The following is a 24,071-nucleotide window of genomic DNA, read 5'->3' on the forward strand; positions in this document are numbered from 1 at the left end:
CATCTGTTCCAGCTTCCAAGACCTGGAACTCGGGTGTCATACCCTTGCACATGTCACCTGGCAGGTGACCCCTGCCCTCCCCTGCCTTGTATGCTCTTCCCCAGGAAGGGGGCGTGGCTCTGAATTATTCCAAAGTGGGTGTGACTTGTGTCCTTGCTGCCATGTTTGCTGAGCCCAGAGGCCTGCGTGGGCAACTCCTGATAGCTCTGGTTTTGTTTACTTACTTGAAGCAACAACTCTCGCTGAGCCTGGAGCTTGCCGAGTCAGCTGGGCCGTAGCATTACCAGGGGTTATCCTCCTGTTTCAGTCTCCCCCAATGCTGGAGTTACAGTTGTGGCCACCATGCCTGGCTTTTCCATAGATCTTGGGGATATGAATTCAGGTCCTCACAGTTGCATAATGAGAACCTTAGCCTGAGCCCCCAGTCCTATGTATGTTCTTTAGACATGTGGGCCCAGGTCCTGTGCAAGAGCATCCAGTGCTGTGACCAATGAGCTAACTCTTGGTCTTTGTTCCTCGCCAGGCTGGGTCTCATGTAGCCCAGTCTGGCCTTGAACTCCAACCTGAAGTATAGCAGAGGGTGAGTCTTGGTCTCCCTTGCTGCCTGTGATAGGAGGTGGGAATCATGTCCAGGGTTGGTTTTTGTTTTTGTTTTGTTTTAAATCAGAGGGTGCAATGTTAGCCAAAGGCAGCCAAAGTCATGGCAATCTTCTTGCCTCACTCTTCTCAGTGCCACTCTTCCTGGCTGGTCACTTTGTACTCAGCACAGAGAGGTTGCCAAGTCTCCTCACTTGAGTTTTCACTCTAGACTCAAATTCCTTACCTCCCATTTCTCCCCATCATAGCTTAAACACCATGCCTGGCCACTGTGTCCCAGGAACTGCCCATGGGAGCCCTCCTGAGAACCAAGTTACAGATGCCTTCCTTCCCTTCCCTGATGCCATCTGACCTGGCCATCTTCCTTCTCCGAGCACCACCCTCACGTGACCCCTCCTTGACCCCTGGCTTTGCTCTTTCTTGGCCTGGCCGGCTGCCTAGTTATCTCTCCACCTCCAGACCTCTGTCTTTGTTCCTCCTCTGCCTGATACTCTTTGAGCATGAAACATGTTATAGACTGCAAAGACCACTGTCTGGTGCCCATCCCAGCTGTAGTGCCCTGCTGCCCCCGAATGCTGGGCTTTTACCGGATGACTGCACACTTGAAGCCAGTGGCTTTGTACATGGACTTAGCGGTCCTGTGATGACCAGCCCCTTGCTATAAGGAAATCTACGCTACCAGAGCTGGGACAGTCACAGCACGGAACTCTCAGAATTGGGATTTGAACCCCATTTGAACCCCGTCTCTCACAGAGTGCTCAGGTTTCCCCCTTCTGAACCTCCCAGACCTCCATCCTTGGGTCCACCTAGCAAGAAGTCATTGTACCCAGTTACTCCCACCTTCTACACGCTGTCCTTCCCCACAGTGGCCGCCAGAGGACGCCTGTGAGCAGAGTCTTCTCTGCCTGCAGCTACCCGTGGGTTCCACCCTGCACAGTCCCCATTATGACCCCTCATTGCTCGGTCGGCCACAGTGGCATGAGCCCCCCGCATGCTCACCGAGAGTACCAGGCTCCCGACTGCCCAAGAACTTTGCACAGGCGAGCCCTCTGCCTACGAAGGTCCTGGGGTCAATGTGGATGTGCGCGTCACTTCTGGTGAGGGGAGCACTGATCCGGACAGATGGCGTAGAGGAGCCGTCCTAATCCTTTTAGCTCATGCCCTAATACTCCTGTGTGTGGCTCACCTCCCTCAGGCTCCTGCTGAAGGTGTCTTAGCCATGGCAGGGTCAGTGGATGAAAGAGAGGCCGAGGGCTGGAGCCCAGCACCTCCTATGTATGAGGAATACCGGCCGCCCGCGCTGGATGCTATCCGCCTGCCTCGCTATGCCCTGTATCTGCTGATGGCCGCTATCCTGGTGGTGGCTGTGGCCTATGCCATCGTTGGCCACCTCATCAAAGATCTAGCTCATGACCTGGCTGGTGAGCCACTTTCCTGCCTAATCCATCCTGGGCTGGGGTCACGGGTGGCATGGGATCGAGCTCCGGTCTAGGCCAGGGTCGGGCCAAGGGTGGGTGTGGCCAGACCAAACTATGGCATGGGCGTGGCCAAGGTCAGGGGGAGCGGTGGGCTTGGTCAGGGTTCCGGTGGCCAGTCACGACCTCACTAGCCACTTGTCCCTGCAGACTGGGCCTTTGGCCCTAAGCCTGACCAGGAGGAGGAAGGTCCCCGGGAGCTGCGGGCCAGCTTGGCCGCAGAGGACCTGGAAGAACTGGATCTTCAGCTGGCCCTGGCCTGGCGTGGGGAGGACGACCCTGCCCGTGCTCCTCGCCGCACCTCCATCGCCTTCAGGGATCCGCCGGTGCAAACCAACTTTTGGAGGCTGGACTGACTTGGAGGAGCGGCACGTGTGACGCTGGTGGGCCTGGCAGTTCCCTCTGCCTCAGTTGGACCACCTGTGTATGTGATAACCTAGGGTTTGGCCAGGCTGAAACTCAAAACTCCCCTCCTGGGCTGGAGTACCCTGATTGCAGACTCCACTTACACTTTATTGACTTGGAGATAGGTTCTCCATGTAGCCTAGGCAAGCCTTGAACTTGATACATAGCAGAGGACAACCTTGAACTCCTGATCCTCCAGTCACCATCTCCTGAACGCTGGGATGACAGATCTGGGCTTCTGTGATACTGAGGACAGAGCCCAGGGTCTTCTCCAAGGCTGTGCCAGCCCAAGGCCCTGACAGCTTCCTTTCTTTCTTCCTTCCTTTCTTTCTTTCTTTCTTTCTTTCTTTCTTTCTTTCTTTCTTTCTTTCTTTCTTCTTTCTTTCTTTCTTTCTTTCTTTCTTTCTTTCTTTCTTTCTTTTTTGTTTTTTCAAGACAGGGTTTCTCTGTGTAACAGCCCTGGCTGTCCTGGAACTCAGAGCCATCACCTGCAACATGTTTTCCTAAGGATAATTCCTTACACAGACTCCTTTTGCATCAGGAGTATTTGCTGAGAGGAGAAAAGAGTGAGGCCAAATTCACACATAAATTAAAAGCCTATCTGACTATCCAAGTGCCGCGACCTTTTTGTCTCAGCCCTGTCCCACACGTTCTCACAAAACCCTCCTGGGTGCTGTTGATGAGCCCAGTAGCACAGACTGGAAACTGAGATAGGCCACTGAGAAATGTCTGGGTGAAGGTCCCTCAGCTTAGGGAACTTGTCACACACAGCACGGAGTAACCAAGCTGTCATCCTCAGCATTCAAGAGGCTGAGGCAGGAGGATGGCACATTCCAGGCCAGCCTGGACTAGGGAGCATAAGGAACCATGTGTGGTAGGTCCTCTCCACAGGGCTTCCCCCACCTCAGCTGGTGGGCTTGTCAGTCTGGGCTCCTGACATCCCACCTGGGCTGAGATCTCTCAGCACAGGACTCTATGAGTATACAGTAGGAGCTTAATATAGGCATGCCTGGTTGGGTTCCTGGTGACATCTTTAATCCCAACACTCAGGAGGCAGAGGCAGGAGAATCTCTCTGAGTTCCAGAGTCTACAAAGTTAGGTTCCAGGACAGCCAGGGCTACTGTGTCTCAAAAAACCAAAATCAGGAAAAAAAAAAAAAAAAAAAAGCCAACCCCTTTTTCCAAACTGTGTGAGACCTGCCTCAAACTTGGTATGTAGATGTAGGAATTCTTCATTCCCCTGCCTCCACCTCTGAATGCTGAGATGACAGGCATGTGTCATCCCACCTAGTTTCTGGGGTGCTGAGGAATGGAACCCAGGACCTCATGCAAGCTGGGAGACTGCTCTGCCTCTGAGCTGCAGTCCAGCACACAGTTTTATTTCTGAGACAGTGTCTTGCTCTGGAGGCCAGATGAGGCCTAGACCTAACCATCCTCCTGTGTCAGGCCTCTGTTGTGTGGGAATGACGGGCACTTGAGGACATCAATGCCCGTTTCCTTGCTGTCTCCTGCACGTGCGCAGGCTGTGGCTGCACCCGTGACACTCCTGGGTGGGGTCCTCCTTTGCCCAGGTGGGGCTTAATATCTAATCAGCTTGAGGCCCAAGGTTGAGGGCTGAAGCCTGTGCCCTGTCTTTGTATGTTGAGATGTCTGGATGCTCTGCAGGCAGGTGTCTGTCATTGCATTGAGGGTCCCCCTTCTAGGAACATGGTGCTCCCTGCCTCCTTTGCAGCCTGGTGCTCACAGAGCTGCCAACCCCACTGGGCTGACTTACCAGACACAAAGTTGCCAGGCTTGTCCCAGCCACCAAGCCTGACTGCCACACTTGGCTGTGTGCACGTGACCGCGTGGACATCCCATCTGTGCAGCCTGACTTCTTACAGAGGACACTAAGAACCTGTCCCTGGGGCTGCTGGTCTCCAGGGAGGGGTGCAAGGTGCGGGGGAAGGGACAGTCTAGGTTAATATTAAACTAGCTGCAGACTCTGCCCTCCAAAGATGCAGGGGTCTGATGCCAAGCAGGCATGGGAGGCTGGGCCACAGGCGGCAGGTTCCCCACCCCGCCCCGCCCAATCACTGTCTTAACCCCACCCGAGCTCTGTGCAGCTCACACTTGCAGCTGAACGTCGGCCCATATCCAGTGTGCTGGCCATGGACACCCTGGGCAGGCTGCTGCTGCTGGCTACACTGTTCCTGACACCCGCTGAGGCCCAGCAGGGTAGGACTAGGGTGTGGAGCCCGCGCTGGGTGGGTGTTAGGAACTGGGGCAGGGGCTCTTCAGCATCTCATTTCCCATTAGGAGAAACTAAGGCAAGGCAGGAAGAGGAAGTGAAGAGGGCACTGGTGGGGACGAGTGCTCTCCAATGACTCCTGCCCTGTCTCTGATCTAACATCCTTCTGCCCTCTCAACGCTGTAAGCTGAGGCCACTGCCCTTTTCCCGCTGGTCCTCTGAGCTCTTCAAGGCCTCTCTGAGCTATTCCCTCCCCCCCGCCGCCCCCACTTCCCCCGCCTCCTCAACTACTTTATCTGAAAGTCTCACCCCCTAGAAGCCCAGCTTCTCCCCCAGCTTCTCCGGGAGGCCCGGACCTCCTTCACAACCTCTGCCCCCCTAAGCCCCTCCCTGGCAGCTCCTAGTCTTGGACGTTCTTCCTGATTCCCACCTCTTTACGCCTTTTCTAAGCCCCGCCCTCCAAGACCCGCCTCTTTCCGTTAACGTCCTCCTTCTCTCCCGCAGACCCCTCGGCTCCCCGCAGACCCTTCTTTTTCCCTCTCGCAGAACCCTCTTCCCCTGCAGGCTCCCCTTCTCCCTGAAGCCCCTTCGGTTTTTGTGTCTGACTTGTCTTGTCCTTTGCAGCCTCAGAGCGCCGCCTGAAGCCTTGGCTGGTAGGCCTGGCTGCAGTAGTGGGCTTCCTGTTTATAGTCTTCATCCTCATGCTGGCCAATCGTGTCTGGTGCGCCAAAGGCAGGTGAGGACCTGCCCCTGCCCCACGCAGGGCCTCCTTGACCTCCCCGCCCTTCTGTGTGCCCTCCCAGGGTCAGCCTGGAGGTCATCTTGCTTTGCTGCCCTGTTGATCCCTTCTGATTCTTGGCGTTCATGACCTCAGTTGGGGATACTGAGGCAGAGAACAGCTCTTGTATCAATGTTTCTATGTGTGCAGAGCAGAGGATGAGGAGGCTACATTCAGAATGGAGCACATTATGAACGAGAACTCACAGCCAAGGTACCCCGTGGGTGATTCCCCCCAGACAGTCCTGAGAGGCCCAGCTGGGGGGAGGGGACAGTGTCCAGCAGGTGGGCTCTGGGTGGGACTCTCTAGTGTAGATTCTGGGTCTGGGAGAGGAATAGAAGTAGGGGAGAGTTGGCATGGGCAGCTGGAAACACAGCTGAGCCCTGTGAACCTGAGAGGGTCCTGAGGAAGGAAGGGCTAGGAGAGGCTGGGGCTACCTGTACCCAGAACTGCAGAGAACACAGCTACCTGCCCTGTGACGACGCATGGTTTCCTGTACACCATGACCGTCACTCTATCGTAAGTGATCCACCCACCCATCCGTCCACCTATCCACACATCCATCCATCTACCCACCTATCCTCCCATCCACCAATTCATCCTTTTCTTTCCATGGAGTGAACGTTTTCTTTTCTGTGGGGTCATCCTGAGATCACCGCAGCCCCGAGTCCACCCTCACCTAACCTGACAAGGTGGCTTGGTAAGCAGTGACCCTTTCTCACTGCGGCACTGTAACCCTGCAGTAAAGCAGACAAGAAGCAGAAGAAGAAGGTGGACAGGAAGGGCGGACAGAGCAACGAGGCCTTGGAACTAGAGGAGTCCTCAGATGAGGAGAGAGGCAAGAAAACAGCATTGTAAAGCGTCTTGTCATCTGGGGGTGCTCCATCCACACACCTCAAGTTGCAGCCACCACCTGAAGCCAGACTGGTGTCATCTGGATCTGAAAACTGTCCTCAGATGAGGTGGTCAGCTCTGCCTATGGCCTCCACACTCACCCCCATCTTCCCCCGACACTCACCACTGGCCTGGTGTCCACTCCTATCCATCTGTCCCCCTTCTGCATCCTCTCTCACATCCAATCTGCCCCCTCCAGGCATGCTCCTGGTGTCACCTGACTGTCCCCTATGTGTCTGAGCCCCAGTGCTGCACCTGGGAGGATTTCTACCCTCTGTCTTGGAGGAGAGACCCCCCATGGTCCAAGCTCTCTGCCCCATGGTCACCGGGTTCTTTTCTGAGGACCTCATCCAAGGGTCTCCCGTTCTTGAGTCCTCCAGGGCAAGCTGGTTTTGGCAGACAGTTCCAGCAATGGCCACGAGGGGGCGGTGTCACCTCTCAGCACCTTCCTTTAATAAAGGTCCCTAATGCTGTAGTCCCTTTGTGTAGGCTTAGGCCAGAGCCTGGAGCAGGAGGTCCTTGACCGCTGAGAGCTCTGCCTGGGCTCAGGCTGTCCACAGAGGTGTCTGGTTGGTTCTCATGAAGGTCATGATTTTAGACTCATGTCTCAAAGACAGAGGACTCTGTTCCTCTGTAATGCTGTGGGGCCTTGGGAAGATGGTCCAACCACTGACATCTGGGGCAGGGGCTGGGATATTTTCTCTTCAGCCCCTCCCACAGAACTAGTGGATCTTAAGGTCAAGAGACCCCAGCTCTTCACTCTAGGTAAGGGGGCTGGGTTCTTTCTTTTTTTTTTTTTTTTTGTTTTGAGACAGGGTTTCTCTGTATAGCCTTGGCTGTCCTGGAACTCACTTTATAGACCAGGCTGGCCTCGAACTCAGAAATCTGCCTGCCTCTGCCTCCCGAGTGCTGGGATTAAAGGCCTGCGCCACCACGCCCGGCTGGTTCTTTCTTATTTTGAGACTGGGTCTCATGTCGGCCAGGCTGGCCTCCAGTTGCCCATGAAGCTAAAGATGATTCTGAACTCCTGATCCTCCTGCCCCGGGACAGGCCTGACCCACCATAGCAGTTGCTATAGCTCATGCTGGGATGGAGTCCAGGATGCTGGCCCAAGGCAGAAGTTACTTTCCCTGAGCCTAGGCAGTGAGCCCCACAGCAGGAGGGGCCACATGGTGGGCCTGGGCTTATGAACACAGGTGACAGCCTCCCACTCCCTGATCCAGCTGGGGCGCTTCATGGACGCACAGAAAGGAAGAACCAAGAGGAGGCGAAGCTTAAGCTTATTTAATTTTTATACATTTTTTTCTTTTTTCTTTTTTTTTTTTTTTTTGCCTTTTATTGAATCTTTTATGGACCCCCTCACTGTTTTTGTTTGTTTGCATAGGGAGAAACGGAACAGCAGGCAGTCAATGGTGCTCAGGCGGGTCCACAAAACAAAACAAAAAGCCAGAAACCAAAATGAATTTGTAATATATGGTTATGAGTGGAGTATGCTGCGGGCGGGGGGGGGGGCTGTGGAGCAAGAAGGGTCTGGGGTGCCCTCTGCTCCCCATCCAGACCCCATCTGCTCTGGGAGGAGGGGGCAGAGGTTGCTGCAGACCACGTAAGTGCAGTTAGGAAAAGCTGAAGGTCGGAGGTGCATCGACCCAGGAGTAAAATACAAAGTGGCTGAATGGGGGGGGGGGGGGAAGGGAATCTCAAAATAAACCCAAAAGATCTCTGCAGGAAAACACCCAGAAAACAAGGGGAAGCCAGGGGGAAGAGCAATGGAGAAAAACAGTCCCTCCCACTCCCTGAAACCCATGAGCGCCTTGTGCTGAGCCCTGTGTAGTCCCTCAGACCCGATGCTTGCCAGTTGCCAGGCGCTGCAGGGCAGGCGTTTACTCTGGAACCCTCAGACCCAAATGGGCTTTGGTTAGGGGACACAGATGACTGCATCAGATCTGAGGTTGGATGGGGTGTGACATTTTAGGAGTATCCAGCTTGGTACCCCATGCTGGGGTAGTGAGGCTGGGTGCTGTGGGAGGGGTGGTGGCTGGGGAGGAAGTGCATGCCTTCCTCCTGCCCAGCGCACCTGCTGTTTCCTGTCCCACGTCTGAGGGGAGCAGGGGTAGGGACTGAGGGGAGTGGGGACAGACCCCAAAACTGCACCATCAGATGTGTGAGGCACTGATTGGGAAATGACTGTTTGGTATCATGGCTACAAGATCTAGGGACTCGCTGGCAGTCTCCTCTTACCTGGGCCCTGCACTGGGCGACAGTCCCAAGCTGAGTGCTCTGGGTAGATGACAGAGGGAGAAGACGGCTATTAACAAGTAGGATATGATGTTTGGGCAGGGAAGTCAGGAGTGGTGGTACACACCTGTTGTCAGAGCAACTGAGAAACAGAGGCAGGAGGATTGCCACGAGTTGGAGGCCAGCCTGGGGAGACCTTCCTGTCTCTCAGATATCAAAACAATCAGTGGGGAAATTAAGTGGCTGGATCTTCAACCCAGTACCCCGGAGGAGCAAAGGCCACTCAGGGGTCTCAGGGACAAACTGAATGAAGGGAGGAAGCCACTGTGGGCAGTGCAGCAGGGATTAATTGCAAACTAAATGCGCGCATGTATGTACAAATGCTGCCCAACACAACCAAGGGCGAGCGGGTGCACTGTCCCCAAGGGCGGGACATTTGCTGGTGGCCTGGTGGCCTCTTGCCTGTGGACATTGTAGTGCAGCCTGGCCAGTTCACCCCCGGAGGGACAGGGCGGGGGGTGGGCAGATGCCACTCCCCTGATGTCAGTCCCACCACCCCGGGTATTCCTGATTATCAAGATTTCAGGGCTCAGGAGGACCTCAGACCTCTTCTGGTCCCTGCCTGGGAAACACAGTCACAGGCCACACCCCAAAGCAACAGGCCTTGGGGGCTTCACCAGGGCATGATGGGTAAGGTGGTCTGAGGAGAGGGTGGTTTGAAAAATATTTTATACACAGGAAAACAAAAACAGAAATCTCCTGCCGTGCTTCAGTCATCCACCTGAGGACTGGGCCAGTGTGGGGTCCCTGGGTGGGAACTGGAGATTTTCTGAGAAATGGGGGGGGACGCTGAGTGGCCCCTCCCAACCTGCCACCAGGTATGCTCTGTCCACTGTACCCACTCCCGCCCACTTTGATGGTCCCAGGAGATGGTGCTACCTCTCCTGGCGCGGGGGTGGACACAAGCTGGGGAAGGAAAAATCTGTAAGTCAGCCAGGCCTACAAGTGACAGGAGTGCAGACAAGGTGGGTGGGGCGGTAGTCCCACCCACCCCAGTCCCTCCATCAAGGTGAGCCTGCCATTGCCTCTCTGCCAGTGCCCAACATTCAGGGCTGAGTGGGGCAACAGGCAGACTGGTGGGGGGTGGGGCTGGGGGCAGAAAGAGGCAAGGGCGTGGCGTGGAGCCTGGGCTCCTGTCTGCCCCGGTAACCCTGGCAACTGTCTTAGCTTTGGTGAACTTTAAGAGCAGATTTAACAAAAGACAGAAAAACAAAGACAAAAACCCAAAGGCAACTACAATGAAACCATAAAAGAAAAATCGAAATCACGGACTTGGGACAGGCCCACTGTGTACCCTCCACCACTGGGACTCCCCACAGCTGAGCTCGACCCAGACAGACGGACGGATATTGCATATATTCAGCTTTGTGGGTTGGCTGGAAGACAGAGGATTGGGGGGCTCAGGGAATGAGCACCAAGGCGACTCCAGTCCCCCATCATGGGGTGAGGTGGGGCCAGGGCTGTGGGCGGGCGGGGATCACAAACCATGGCCAATTGTGACTTCCTTAATAGTGTTGTTTTTCTTGTTTGTTTCTATGATTTGGTCCCCCTCCCCTTTTCTTGAGGCAGCGTCTCACTCTGTAGCCCAGACTTGACCTGGAACTCAGAGCAATCCTCCTGCCTCAGCCTCCCAAGGGCTAGGATCACAGGCGTGCGCCACCACGCCCAGCCTTCTTTCTTATATTTAAAAAAAAAAATCTCGCTTTCATTTGATTTTTCTTTCCTTTACAAATAGAAATACCACCCTTTTGGATTTTATTTTTTATTTCATGTAATCATTTGTCTGTTTGTAACTATGCGTGCAGGGCATGCGTCTGTGTGCGCGGATATTATTTAAAAGTTAATACTTGTCCTCGGGAGAGCAAGGCACATGTCGTGGTAAAAAGTTCGTGCAAATTTGGAAATAATGGATTTTTTTGGTAAGGATATATATATACTTATATATATATATTTTGTGTATCCTTTTTTTTCTTTCCTTTTTTAATAGAGGCGGTGAGGGAAGTGGGCAGGTAGGTGGACCTGTCATGCACACAGCAGCCCGGCAGGGGAGGGGGCTCTTGGGTGTCGCGGGGCCTTAAGCACCATGCAGTTAGGTAAATAGTTGGTTCTGTCCTGACCCCTGGGGGACCCAGCTGGCTGGCTTGGGGGTATCAGAGGGGACTTGCCAGGTCTACCCTGCAGATGGCCCATCCCACACCCACTGGCCTGAGCCCCATCTGGACAGTGGCTTCTGTGATGTCCCCAATGGTCCTCCTACTGGAGGGTCCCTGAGGACAGACAGATGGTGGGGGGTTGAGGCCTCAAAGGCTGGGGAGCTTTGTACTTACAAGTGTCCCAGGGAGGACAGGTGGCAGGTGGGTGGGGCCTGGCCCTGGGGGCTCTGCTGGGGTGATGGCCTGCGGCCTCCGCGGGGAGGGGACATGACAGTGCTAGGTATGACGGGCCAAGATGGGTGGTCAGGGAGGAGGGGCCTTTGTAGGTTCAGTAACCTTAAAATACCCAACATCTCCTCCCAGAGCGGGCCATCCAAGATAGCGACAGGGTGGGTGCATATGGGGACTGCGGAGCTGGGGCTGGGGCTGGGCCCTTGCACCCCATCTTAGTGTTTATAGCTCAGTGAAGTACGCATAGCAGATGGGGGACCCCAGCCATCAGTCCACCCTGTCACCCCATCACTCCCAGAGCCCTCCCACCTGGGGTCCGAGTGCACTTCCACCAGCCTTCTTGGTCCCTGTGCTGGGCCCCACGTCATCAGGAGGGTCAAAGTGCAAAGGGGGTATCCCCCTGCAGTGGGGTACCCCAGGGTGGGTCTCCAGGAAGTAAGGCACTGGCAGAAGTGTAGGGGGACGGCGCATAGCCCCAGCCTGGGTTTTCGGGACACCCAGCTCTAATCCCCCCTGGGGTCCCATCTCTCTAGCTTGGAGGGCGCGCAGTGATGGGGAGCTAGGGTGCACGGAGACAAGGGTGGGGTGCCCTGGCCACTCTGTGTCCCCGATGGACGAGGTGGACGGCGGGTGGGTGGAAGGGCTAGGCACTTAGATCGCGGCACCTCCCGCCTCCAGGAACCTCGGCGTGGGGGGCCCCGGTTCCCCCACCTCTGTTTCTCAAAGTGCTGATACCTTCCATGTGCGAGAGGAGGCCGGAGGGTCGGGAGCTGCGTGGCCTCTCATGCCGGGGGTGGGGAGGGGACAAATTGCATAGAGAGATGTGTCCTTCCAAATGAGGTCCGCAAGGAGAAGGGGCCAGAGGACCGAGATGGAGGCTGGATGCAGGACCCTCCCAGGGGTCCCAAAGTACCTGTATGGCATGTCTGTCCCCAGCAGGGCCAGCGCTGGGCGGCTCCCACGAGCCTCTTCTGCCCACCACGCGCGGTCTGTCCACCTCCAGCCTCCTGTCTTTGGCAAACACTGTCGGTGGGGACGGCCGGAGGTCCCCGAGGCTGGCGCTGGTGGCTGGCAGCAGGGGTCTGGGGAGAGGTGGCCTGGCTGGGTGGCCCACCCCGTCCATTCTGCCCATCTGTTGGTGCTGGGCGCAGGTACCAGGCCAGGATTGCCTGGTCTGTGGGTGATGGCAGGGCCCTCAGGGCGCAGAAGGGCTGCAGGCAGCCGTCCATCAGCAGCAGGTGCCAGAGACCCACAGCTCCCATCTGTTGTCATCTTGGTTGGGAAGGGTTTGTTTTTTTTTCCTGTTTGTCTTTGTCCTTTTCTCCTCCAGTCTTTTCCATCCAGCTGGGAGTCCGCAGGGGGCTTCTCACTCCATCTAATTTTCCACCAAAAATGCAGGCTGGGACTGTCACCCTGGGACTCCACTGGTGATGAAGGAGGCATGGGAAGGCAACCTCGGCTACCCCAGGTACCAGGACTGCATGGTCGGCAGGGAGATGGAGACAGAGAAATTGGGTGTCAGGAAAGCAGCAGTCTCTTCCCCTCCCCCACAGCACATGGATCCTGAATCCCAGACCATAATTCCAGGTGTGATACTGGTCTATGTCCTCCCTCTGCACAAGGCTGCCTGGCAAAACGGCAGACACGCCCCTTTCCTGTTGGGGTTAAGTCTGTCCCACGTGATACTTAGTTTAAGTATATCCTGCATGACGTCAGAGACATGTGATTACATTCCACGTGAAGTCTGGGACTGGCCTGAATATATTAAGTCTGTGGGCGGCTGAGGGTCCTCTTTGCTAACTGGACTCCCAAAGCCTGAGAAAGCACGTGTGTGGGCAGCGCTGATCATGGTTCAGTAGTAAACCAGGCTAGCCTAGAACTCACTGTGAAGCTGGGATGGCCTTGAGCCTTTCATCCTCCTGCCCCAGTTTCCCTAGTGCCAGGATGATGGCCGGCACCACCACACTGGCCTGCCTTTTCAACAATCATGCCCTTGCCCCAGCTAGTAAGTTCCTAGCTGGCCTCAGAGAGTGGACAAGACCAGCATGGACATGTCCCAGTCCGGTTCGCCTCCAAGACAACTAGGGTGTCAGTGGAGCACTGTCCTGGGAGTCCTGTCTAGCCTGGTGCCTGAGAGTGCATGGGGTGGGGGCGGGGTAGCGTGGTGCCCAAAGGCAGGGGTGGGGGGGTGGAGCTGCCTGCAAAGTAGGCGGGGCCTGCAGTCCCTCTCTCTCGGCCCCGCCCTCAGCCAAGTTCAAGCTCCTGCGTCCCTTAGCTCATGTCTGGTTTCCGTTGGCAACCAGACAGGGTGGGGTGTGACCCTGCAGTGTGCAGGGCCGTGGTGCTAGCATCCTAGGCGGCGAGAGGGGGCTGGAGCCTCAGACCCCCGGGGGTATTTGTGTGCGTGGGTATGAGGGGCCTTGGGGGAGAGGGGGAGAATGGTTGGTGTGCAGATGGGGGAGAGAGCAAACGGGGGAACCCGGCTGCAGGGAGGCCGAGCCAGGAATAACAATGTAGCCAGCCAGGAAGTGCTGACTGGGCGGAATGAGCGGAGGCCCAGAGCTGAGGTGGGGGCTGGAGGAGGGGAGAGCCCACACTGCAGCCTCCTGATTTCCCTGGTGGGGGTGCAGATCTTGTCCACTCCACCCTATCTATTCTCCTTCCCCCTAAAACCTTCTGTGGCTCCCTAGTATGCCCGGGGATGAGGCCAGCATTCTGAGGCCAGCTTCCCCTTGCTTAGCCCACAACACTGGTCTTCCACGGAGCAGACCTGATCACTGGGTCACTGTGTTGTCTTCAGCTGACAATGGCAGATGGCCTGGCCTCAGAAACCTTTACCCAGAGGAGGCCTAGGGAGCCTCAGATAGGGGAGTGGGGGGGGGGGCGGGGGCGGGGGCGGGGAGATGCCGGACTAAAAACTCCCGATTCTAAATTCCAAGGTCACCTGCCTCAGTTTGTCAGGAATGGATTCTGGTTCCATGGGAGGGAGGGCTGGGGGGAGGGGCAAGGGCGGAGAGGAAGGAGTGAGGCGTGTATGTGGGTCTAGAACATTCCCAGCCGGGTGAGGGTGCTGGCCATACAGGGATGGGGGGTGGGGTGGGGGTGGGGATGGGCTTGGGAGGCTCCCACAAGGAAGGCTGAAAAAGAGACAGCCCACCCGGGCCCTGGCCTCAGTCACAGTCAAGGCTTCTTGAGCCACTGAGAGGAACCTGGACAGCTATAGAGGGTCCCAAGGCAACCTCTGATCAATGTGAGGACAGAGGTGACCACCCCTTGCCATGTCCCACCGCTGTGCATCCACAGGCAATTTGCCTTCTCTCTCTAAACCTCTTCTGGAACACTAGCTTCCTTCTCTTCCTGCTCTGCGCTCTGCCTCCCAGTCATCCTCCCTTTCTGCTCTGCCTCTTTGGAGAGGAGGCTGGGGAGCACGGAGAAGTCCTGGCCTGCAGTGTACTGTGTGACTCTGGGCTGGCTGCCTCTCCTCTCTGAGCCCCAGTTCCCCAACTAGACAAATGCACCCCACCCTGGGTGTTCTGCCGGGTTGGGAGCTATAGAGTGGCAGATGGGATGGAGGGAGACACACACCCAGGGGGGTGGGGCTCAAGGCCCGGGGTGGGAGCGAGAGGCTGGCTTCCTGTGAGTCCCTGCCAGGGCTGTGGCCAGCAGGCCTGCTGTCCCTGACCCCCCAGGCCGGCCCCTCTTCCCCACCCCCCACCCCCCAGCCGGCCTCTCGGCCCCTACCTGTCCCGCAAGAGGATCCCTCCGTCCTAATCCCACAAAGGGACTGTTTGCAGGGGACGTGTCGGGCGGAGAGCAGGCTGTGGGGAGGAGAGAGACCAGAGCCCGTTAGCACCAGAGCACGGGGCCCAGAGAGGGTGTCTGCTGCCTGGGAGTCACACAGCCTTTCCTTCATACCCAGCTGCAGTGGCCTCAGGACTGCTGCCCTCATCATCCCCCCAGGGGCAAATCTGGCCACTCCAAGAGCCTGGGTCCTGGGGATCCCGGCTGGGGTCCCTAGGTGGTGAGGTAGATGGGGCACCAGCCTTGGGCTGAGGCAACGAATAAAATATTAATAATCAAAGGCCAGCAATGAATAATTCATGGTGTTCCAGCTGCGGCCAGGCAGGCGGCATCCCGCACATGGTGCCATCAATAATTAAAGGCGTTTTATTTATTGATTCCCCTCGTGGAGTGTGTGGGGCGGATGGGGTATCTGCACAAATCTATTTATCGTCTAGCTGACTTTTGATGATGGTTTTTATCTGAGGCAGAGTCTCTCTCTGTAGCCCAGGCTAGACTTGAACTCACAGCTATCCTCCTGTCTCAGCCCCCTGAGTGCTGGGATGACAATCCTGTGCTATGCCCCATTCTCTACATATCTCAATCTTAGCCATCAGATTGTCTGGGGCTGAAAAACCTAGGTGCCAAGGAGGAAAGGACCAGGGCTGTTCTTGTACCACCAGGGGTAGAAAAGGGGGGACAGTGTATGTGGGGTCAGAAAGGGGAGAGTGGATCCAAAGAAAGACACAGGTGGGAGAAGTGGCTTGACTGCATCTGTAAAGTTCCTGTTGTATGACAACGCCCCCAGGTGATCAAGGGGAGATTCTCTTGGAGGGGAGGGAAGGAGAGCTAAACCCTGACCACGCCCCCAGCCCCTCTCTGGAGGAGTGTAGGTGAGACTCCACCCCTGACCACGCCCCCAGCTCCCTCATAGGGGATTGTAGTCTGACTCAAGTAATTGGTGTGGAAACTTAGACACCGGGAGAGGTGAGTTCCCGGGGTTAGGCAGGACACGAACTGTGTGGAAAGACAACTTTCACACCCATGGATGGATGGGACCTGATGATTTCTGTTTTGGGGAACTTCAGGGTCTTTGGAGGCTGCAGATCCCAAGGTTGGTCATTTGTGGTTTGGGACAGGCTGGGCGTGCTTGTCTGGCTGTGGGGAGGGGACCCATGGATACTTGGCTAGCTTTAAATCTCATCCTATCACTTCAATCCACCGCGGCTCTTTATCCCTTCCACGCTGCGACACGGCACACCAGTTATTTCCCCCAAATTCATTCCAAGAGGTCCAGTGCCTGAGTCCCACACACTTTTCTCTCACTTGATTGTGGGTTTCACCATGCAGCCCAGGCTGGCCTCGAACCTGTAGCAGACCTCCTGCCTCGCCCTCCCAAATGCTTTACATCCTGGTCTTGTGTTTGGCATAAGTCACCACCAGAGCATGCAGCCAGTGGAGTCGCCAAGCTGCTCACGGTGACTGCGGCTGCCCCACCCCGACCAGCAAGGGCCGGCACTCACCGGTCCAGGTTGCTGGGTGGCCGGGTCACAGGCCAGGGACACCAGATCCTTGAGCGGGTCCTGGGGGTTGAGATGTGGCGGGTACCGGATGGCCGTGTGGGGGAAGTAGGTGGAGGCTGTCTGCGGCAGGATGGGCGTGGCAGGGAAGTGCAGGGCCGAGGTCGGGTGAGGGCTCCGCGCGATGCCTGTGGACAGACAGTCCCCAAACTCTCATGATGCGCAGTCTGGGTGGAACTTCAGGCTATCCTCCTGCCTTAGCTTAAGGGATGCCACAGTGGTCCCCAGCAGAGCAGACGGCTGGTGGGTGAGTGCAGCTCTGTGCCTCACAGGCCCTTTCCACAAAGAGCCAGGCAGTAAACCATGAAAAAGGACACACACACACACGTGTACACACACACACACACACACACACAAAAGAAAATACAGGGGCTGGCAAGATGGCTCAGCAGTTAAGAGCACTGACTGTTCTTCCGAAGGACCTGGGTTCAAATCCCAGCAACCACATGGTGGCTCACAACCATCTGTAATGGGATCTGACGCCCTCTTCTTGAGTGTCTGAAGACAGCTACAGTGTACTTACATATAATAAATAAATAAATCTTTTTAAGAAAATACAGAGCCTGGGTGTAGTGTACAGAGCTCTCCTCAGTACACTCCAGCCTGTGGCAGGAGGATTGCCATGAGTTCAAGGCCAGCCTGGGCTACAAAATGAGGTGTTGCCTGATTACAACTAAATGTCCAATAGTCTCCACTACCTTCACATTATGCTGTGACATCTGCTCCGCCCCTTCCAGGCCTCCAATGAATCCACTTCCTCTCTCTCTACACACACACTTCCTGTCACAGAGCATACTTGAAATACAACCTACAGGCTCTCCACACTGTGGGATGTCAGAGCCTTGCTCCTGTTCACAGCTGTGTAATACCCCAGTGTCATCAGGCATCACTAAGTCCTCTCTCCACAGTGGCCGCCCCACCCCTTCCCAGTCCCGGGGTAGATGGTCACATGATCGTGTCTCTCCCCTCGCAGGGCTCGATCAGGATCACAGAGCATGGCTAACCTGGCACGCAGAGATATGGAATGAATGAAGTAGCTGCTTGGAATCAGGTGCTAAACAAGCCTTCTATTTCACTCTACAGGGGACACTTGGCGCCCCCTACAGGTCATATCACTGAAGGGCAGGCCGTGCTCAGAAACCTGCAGCCCTTTCGTGGCTGTGCTGGTGACAGTTGCGCCTCCCACAGGTGACACTCACCACTGTGTACCGCGATGACTGGCCTGTGGTGTTGTGTGAAGCTGGAGAGCCGGGGGGAGTCCTGGGGGGACGGGCTGTTGAACGGAGATTTGTCCATCTCTGTCTTCTTCACCGGGGATGAGATGCCTGTGGGGAGGGGACCCAAGTCTCCATCTCTGAAGGGCAGCAAGTGATGCCACACATACCCCCCAAGCCCAAGGCTGTACATGGGAATGGGGGGGGGGGCACTCAGAATGTCCTCCAGTGGCTCAGAAGAGGGCACAGTGGATAATACACAGCCACAGATAGGAGCAAGGCCCTGACATGTCTTCATGGCAGGGGGCAGGGTTCCTTCTATTTTCAGAGACTTTTCTCTGGTCCCTCGGGAACTGATGCTGGGGCTGACCACAGTCGGATGCTTGTACCCTACCTCACTGGCTCAGACTAGTCTCCAACTCATTGCAATCCTCTTGCCCCAGCTGCTCAAGTGCTGGGATACCAACTACAGTCCGCACCTGCTCTCACCACCCTCATGTCAGCAAACACACATCACAGGTTGGGGGGGACAGACAGCTGTGGACACCTGCCTCCCTTGGGGGTGACATGGGAAGCAGACTACAAGGGATGAGGTCAGAGTCTCTAGGAGCAGCACCCAATGTGGCTGCAGGGCCCCACTGTCCCTGTCAGTCCTCCTGACCTCCCCAGTCAGACGTCTTATCCACAGTCCCCCAGGGCAGCATCAGCACACACCCCTTCCTGTCTAGACTGTCCCCATTACAGGCTCATTAGGGCTACTAAGTGGATTAGGGCAGCCTGTCTATGCCCAGCCTTTGGCGCTGGGGCCTGCCAGCGCCAGGCGAGGTCCCCACACCCCCCACGCGCCCCACCCCTACCAGCCAGGCCTCAGTTTCCCCCAGCTACATCCTAGCCTGTGGAGAACTCTGGACTCTCTCGTCCCTACCCTAGACATTGACTGGAACCAGAGACTCTGTTCCCCTGGCTGGGGGGGTCTCACAGAGCTGCAGGGGCCAAGCTGGGGTTTGTGGGCGACTAGACCCATCCCCACCTGCGACTCCACCCCTCCCCACCCGCGGTGTTTAAAGAATGGTCTTGGGGTGTTGCAAATGTGGAAACGGAGGCTTCAGAGGCTGGTGTGACCAAGAGGCTGCCAGGCTGGGCTCAATGACTCCTGTGGGCTGCAATCTCAGGGGTGCGCAGATGGGGTCCCGAGATGCCCAGGGGGCCACCTGGAACCAAAAGCTGTGGGAACGCTGAGTTTCTGGACTTGGCTACCGGAGGAGGCATACAATTCCCAGGAGACCCTGCGACTCGGCCCTGTTTCTTACTTATGGCACCTGCAGTGTTCGGGCTGGAATATCTAGTTTACAGTAAGGGAACACACAGCTGGACTACAACTCCCTGAAGGCCCTGCAATGTTAGCTTAGCTCCTGCCATGGGTGTGTGGGTCCTAACTGTACCTCTGGTCTTACCTCCTTCTATGTCTTCCGTCCAGTTGCGGCTGCTACTCGTGGGCGAGTTGGGCGACGTGTAGTAGTCGCCGCCGGGGCTCGTGTCCACGTCCTCTTCCATCGAGCCCGATTTGTGCCGCTTGCTCCTGGAGGGGGCGGGGATAACAGTCCGGTTACCACGGAGATGGTAGAGGCGCTGGCTAACTTCCCATTTGTAGGGTGAGTCATCACAGGACCGCATCCTGTCAATTACCCTTTGCCAGAGACACCGGGGCAGAAGCGAGAGGGCACCCCAGTGTCTTTGCAGGCTGTCATATGGGAAACACACATCACGTGATCAGCTCTCTGTCCCACAAATCTCAGGAGAAATTTGTTGGACTCAGTGGCCTACCAAGGTTCAGGGAGAGGGCACTAATTAACTAGAGTTTTGATGGATAAATAGTTTATCCGCCCATTTGTAAAGTAAAAACAGGTGTTGCAGACAGAACAGTAAGTCAGCTAAAGTGAGAAGGGGAGAGGACAGTGGGGGAGCTGATACCGGATGTACCCAGCAGGGCAACCTTGGCACCTACCCACTGGAGGAGGTGCTGGGTAGAGTCCTTCTCATGCCGGCGCTGGCCGGGTTCAGGTCGTATGCCAGGTGACCCTGCAGCTCTCCCAGGGAGAAGTTGGGTCCGGTTCCGGTCACCACAGGTGCTGGAGAAGGAGATGGATCCCATGAGGGGGCAGGGCGGAGCCCTGTAGCCCCATGTGACCAACCCAAACCCTGGAAATGGAGGGGTTGAGGGTGGGGATACTTACTCCGAGACACTTGGATCAGCTCCGTGACACTGAACACGCCTGACGTGACAAAGCTCTCCTGGAAGTCTGTGGTGTCTGGAAAGAGCGCAGTCAGAGGTCAGCCGAGATGGCCACCTCCTTTCTCCATAGTGCCCCTGCAGCAAGGGTGACGCCTCACGAGGGGCCTGCAACCCCTTACCCTATCTGAGCCCTGATGGTCATGTGACATCTGCTGCACTCATGCTCAGCGGTCACGTGGATGATCCGTCCCCCTCACTGGCAGCAAGTGTTTTACCCACCGGTCCGTTGGGATCTGCGCTCTATGCTGTGGTGGGGACGTGGTGTGAGTGCCACAGGGCTGGAAGTAGCTACGATGGAGAACTACACAGCCATGAAGCATAACGGACTTGGGAGATAGTTCTGTGGGGATGGTCGCTCTTGTGGATATAGACTTGGTATGAGCGAAGAGTCTGTAACTACATAGTTGGCTTCATTGTGGGTGGGACCGGGGCGGGCTGGACCCAACCACTGCAAGTGAGACGCCATGGCACGGACAGTACAAGGTCCAGGCGTGCAAGCGCAGTCCCCAGGGCTGAGCCAACAGCAGGGAGCACACAAGGCAGAGCAGCAGTGGGACCGGCCCCCAGGGGGCAGCACCGTCCACATGCACTGAGCACCGCCCTTGTGGTTGGGGTGGCCCTGCTGTGCCCAATGGAAGTGTCCCGCCCGTTTCCTGCTGACCCAAATGGATTGCGGAAGGGGGGGATTTCCTGTTTGTACAGCGCCCACCAGGCCCATGTCCAGAGGCAAGGGAGTCCTGAGCACTGGGATCCTCCCTTGGGGCCCCACCTTCTTTCAGTCTGGTTGAAAGGGAGGAGGCAGGAAGAGGCCCAGGAGGACCCAGGGTCATAGCCGGGGTCACTAGCCTCCTGGCACAGCCGGGCTGCAGGGCTCAGGGCTGTGTCTCTCCCTTCCAAGCCCAGTAAATGGCTTCATGCACTTCTCTGCTCTTCCCTCCCCTCCCTCGAAAAACCTGTGTTTGCAGCAAAGGCCCATGATGTAAGGAAACTGCTGTCCAATCACCAGAGAGATGTGAGCAAAGCCCCCCACCCCCCAGGAAACAGGACCCCTCCCGCCCCTCACTGGGGGGGCTCCACCCTGACCACGCCCCCTAACTGGGGTATTCTAGGCAGGGCTCCACCCTGGCCATGCCTCTTCCCCCCCCCCCCCCCCCACTGCTTCGACACTCCCACTATTTAGTTCAGGCTACCCTTTTAAATCCTAATCCTCCTGCCTCAGCTCTGGCAGACTCACCCAGCGTTATGGGCTTGCTGTCCTCCTGGTCTGAGCCCACACCTGTCCGGGGGCTGCTGCTCTGCTCCGCATCTGCCAAGAGAGGAGGGGACAATTAGTGACACTACAGGGACGTCTGATCCTAGTTCTGCCATATCTGTGCTGTGTGGCCTTTGGTAAGTGACTCCTCTGGACATCAGCTGTCTGCCTATATTATGGGGGAGAGGGGGAGGCTGAAGACAATAGAGATCCTCGAGGCCTCTGGGACGCTTTCCTCCCTGACTTCCCCCCGCCCCCATCCCATGCTTCTATCTTGAGGAAGGGCCTCATGTTGTACAGGTTGGCTCCAAACTCCTGCTTGCCCTCCCCACCTTCAGTGCTGGGGTGGTACATGTGGTTGTGGGGCTTCTGGAGAGGGACCTAAGGAGCCTCCAGGCTCAGTGTCAAGGGTCACTCTGGCTCCCCCTCCTGCACTCTTCCCTCTGTTTTATGTAAAAATAATTCCCTCCCTGGCAGACACCCTGCTGTGGTGTGGTGTGTGTGTGTGTGTGTGTTGGACAGTGAGTGAGTGGAGGAGGAAGGAGGAGGGAGGGATACAGCCTGACCCTGGGCCTCAGTTTCCCCTAGCAGGGGCACAAAGGATTAGCAGGATTGCCTGGCTGCAGGCATGTGGGAAGGTCCCAGCTCCTGTGCTCCAGCATGTGGCCTCAGATACAGGGGAAATGCTCACTAAAAACTCACTGACCCTAAATCCCAAGGTCACCATAGTAAGTGGGGCCCAGGGGTCAGGGGTTCATTCATAGAATCTCTCCTAAAATTTTGAAAGTGAACCACAGTCACATGCATGCTGGGAAAGCACTATCCACACTGACCCTCCTCCCTGATCCTCCTCCCATGCACAACTCCTCCCCTGACCACACCCCAATAAGACTAGGTGGCTCTGGCTGGCAGGTGTGGCTTCCTGACTGAGCTGGCTCCCTCGCTTTCCCAGTCCACTCTGCTCATGTGCAGCCCACGGTTTCACCTCCCCAACAGGATGTGGGCACTGCGGCCACTGCCCTGTCCTTCCCCAGTAGCTGGGGACTCTAGTGGGAAGGACACAGGTGACCAGGGTCTGTGAGGGAATATGAGAGTGGCCAGCAGTGAGGGACATATGGGGACTCCAGAGCAGCTTATCTTCCACAGCTGTGACTCGACTGTCATTTCTCAGGGCCTCCAGGGCCATCATGTGACACTGATGGGCCTGGCCATGGCAGGTATGTTAGGGATGGCCATGTTACCATGCACCCCATTCCTTCGTGGGTCACTAAAGGTCTAAAGATAGGGACTCAGATCTGCACTCAAGATGCAGGAAGGAAGGGGTTAACTCGATGCATGGAGCACTACACATCTGGGAGTAGGAAGGAGGCCATTGCAGCTCATCACTGGGGAGGGAATCCTTTGTCCAGCCTGCGTCCCTCCTCCCTGCAGCCCGACTGCTCCTGCCAGCTGCTGGAGCACAAGCTCCATCCTGTCCAGGGACCTTTGTAAGGTGCTCCCTTTTTCCCAGCATGCCACGGCGCAGGATCAGGAAGCTTGGAAATCCCCTTCCTCCTCCCACACACATCTGGTTGAGTTCCAACCTGCTAGGGACCCTGATCCCCTGACCCACCCTGTGCCTCTGTCTCTGCGAGTCTGGCATAAGAATGTGCTCTGTTCATTCCCCACACATCCGACGCCTTGTCCCAGGAACCCACAACCAAATGCCACGGGGTTCCTAATCGTGGATTTCTTCCCAACAAATCTGCAGGAGACACAGCATGACGGCTGGACTGGAGGTGGCCTTTCCTGAGGACGGCACAGGCAGATAGTGACACAAACGGTCACCCTTGACCCACCCCCAGAAGCTAACGTCAGCCTGGCTGTGCTGTGTGCCTTCAGGAAGAGCACTTGACAGTGCTTAAAACTCCCGCCAATCCACTGTTGCATAAATAAAAGTGGGGCCAAACAGATGGACACAGCAGACATGCGGGGAGCCCTGGGTATGCAGAGGCGGGGCTGAACTCCCCATCTGGCTGGTGCTTTCCAGCTACAGCAGGCCTGGGCCAGAGCCAACTCATTTTGCTGGCCAAGTCTTCCCAGGGGTCCTCCTGGCCACCGACAATCTCACCCAACCTCCCCATGGCCCATGCTCTGGCTGGTGGCCGAGCCTAGGGGCCCCGAGGGGATGTCCAGGTCTGGTTACTCTGTGCTATGGCTGGGGAGACACATCGAGGCGCAGGGCTGGTGGACAGGCCACATGGCCAGTGACATCACTAACTGGGCAGCCATTTCCTCGGGGTTCCAGATGCTGCCGTGGCCTGGGCGGCCATTTTGTGGCTGGGGAGGGCCAGCTGGTACAAGTGGGAACACAGTGCCAATACCTCCCCAAGTGTGTGTGGGGGGGTGGCGTGGCAGGAAAGGGATCCCTGTCCAGGGATGGTGGCCTGCTCAGCAGCCTCTGGGCATAAGCAGAAGGCACCAAGCTGGGGCATGGGGCCAGGTGGTCCGGGTGGGGGATGAGGCCAGGTGGCCATGGCCACCCTTGACCTGGCAGTGACACCAAGTCCCTGTCACCCGGGTGGCTCCTGGGCTTTGAGAGTGGAGGTTAAAAATACCAGGCAGACCCTGGTCCTTTCCAAAGTCAAATGTGTCACCCGCCAGCGGGAAGAGCTGAAAATAACCTGTGTTTACACTCAGCAGAGTGTTGGCTTCCCGGCCCTCCCACCCCCCCCCCCCGCTTTCTTGGCCAGTCCCAGGAATCCATCTGTGGCTGCAAAGGGGACAGCCAGGCCAAAGTCCCAGGGCATCCAAAGCCATGCAGGGGGATCTCAGGGGTCCTCCCGCCTCCCCTTTCCTGTCATGTCCTCAAGGCACGTGAGATGAGAGGCTAGCAGCCTGGGCTGGGAGGTGGGG

General features: G+C 56.7%; 3 protein-coding genes and 1 long non-coding RNA gene across 5 annotated transcripts in view; 3 read left to right on the plus strand and 1 right to left on the minus strand.

Annotated features, from left to right (window-relative positions):
• The first annotated feature begins 1,451 nt into the window (after window positions 1-1,451).
• Smim44 (small integral membrane protein 44) lies at window positions 1,452-2,786 on the plus strand. Its single transcript, XM_085843381.1, has 2 exons — window positions 1,452-2,018; window positions 2,223-2,786. Exons 1-2 carry the CDS (start codon window positions 1,589-1,591, stop codon window positions 2,426-2,428), a joined length of 636 nt encoding a protein of 211 aa, XP_085699507.1. The 5' UTR covers window positions 1,452-1,588; the 3' UTR covers window positions 2,429-2,786.
• Window positions 2,787-4,503: 1,717 nt separating this feature from the next.
• Window positions 4,504-6,853, plus strand: Smim24 (small integral membrane protein 24). The gene is made up of 4 exons (XM_021174663.3): window positions 4,504-4,693; window positions 5,331-5,442; window positions 5,635-5,697; window positions 6,228-6,853. Exons 1-4 carry the CDS (start codon window positions 4,627-4,629, stop codon window positions 6,340-6,342), a joined length of 357 nt encoding a protein of 118 aa, XP_021030322.1. The 5' UTR covers window positions 4,504-4,626; the 3' UTR covers window positions 6,343-6,853.
• Window positions 6,854-7,644: 791 nt separating this feature from the next.
• The window catches only part of Nfic (nuclear factor I C), a 31,244-nt gene continuing 14,817 nt past the window's right edge, over window positions 7,645-24,071 (minus strand). The window contains exons 3-10 of one of the 2 annotated variants that reach the window (XM_021173576.3): window positions 21,159-21,230; window positions 19,866-19,940; window positions 19,637-19,760; window positions 19,086-19,210; window positions 17,617-17,742; window positions 16,361-16,545; window positions 14,799-14,875; window positions 7,645-12,534 (exon numbers count right to left, since the gene is read on the minus strand). In XM_021173576.3, the coding sequence (XP_021029235.1) occupies window positions 14,825-14,875; window positions 16,361-16,545; window positions 17,617-17,742; window positions 19,086-19,210; window positions 19,637-19,760; window positions 19,866-19,940; window positions 21,159-21,230 (758 nt within the window). In that variant the 3' untranslated portion in view covers window positions 7,645-12,534; window positions 14,799-14,824. The remainder of the gene's footprint in view (window positions 12,535-14,798; window positions 14,876-16,360; window positions 16,546-17,616; window positions 17,743-19,085; window positions 19,211-19,636; window positions 19,761-19,865; window positions 19,941-21,158; window positions 21,231-24,071) is intronic. The other variant, XM_021173578.3, reaches the window with a different exon arrangement.
• LOC147002689 (uncharacterized) lies at window positions 19,221-23,132 on the plus strand. The gene is made up of 3 exons (XR_015048440.1): window positions 19,221-19,283; window positions 21,144-21,313; window positions 22,927-23,132. It is a non-coding gene; the product is annotated as an uncharacterized LOC147002689 (long non-coding RNA).

The sequence above is a fragment of the Mus caroli genome, unplaced genomic scaffold (assembly GCF_978045245.1).
Source record: "Mus caroli unplaced genomic scaffold, Mus_caroli_1 scaffold_9, whole genome shotgun sequence".
Lineage (NCBI taxonomy): Eukaryota > Metazoa > Chordata > Mammalia > Rodentia > Muridae > Mus > Mus caroli.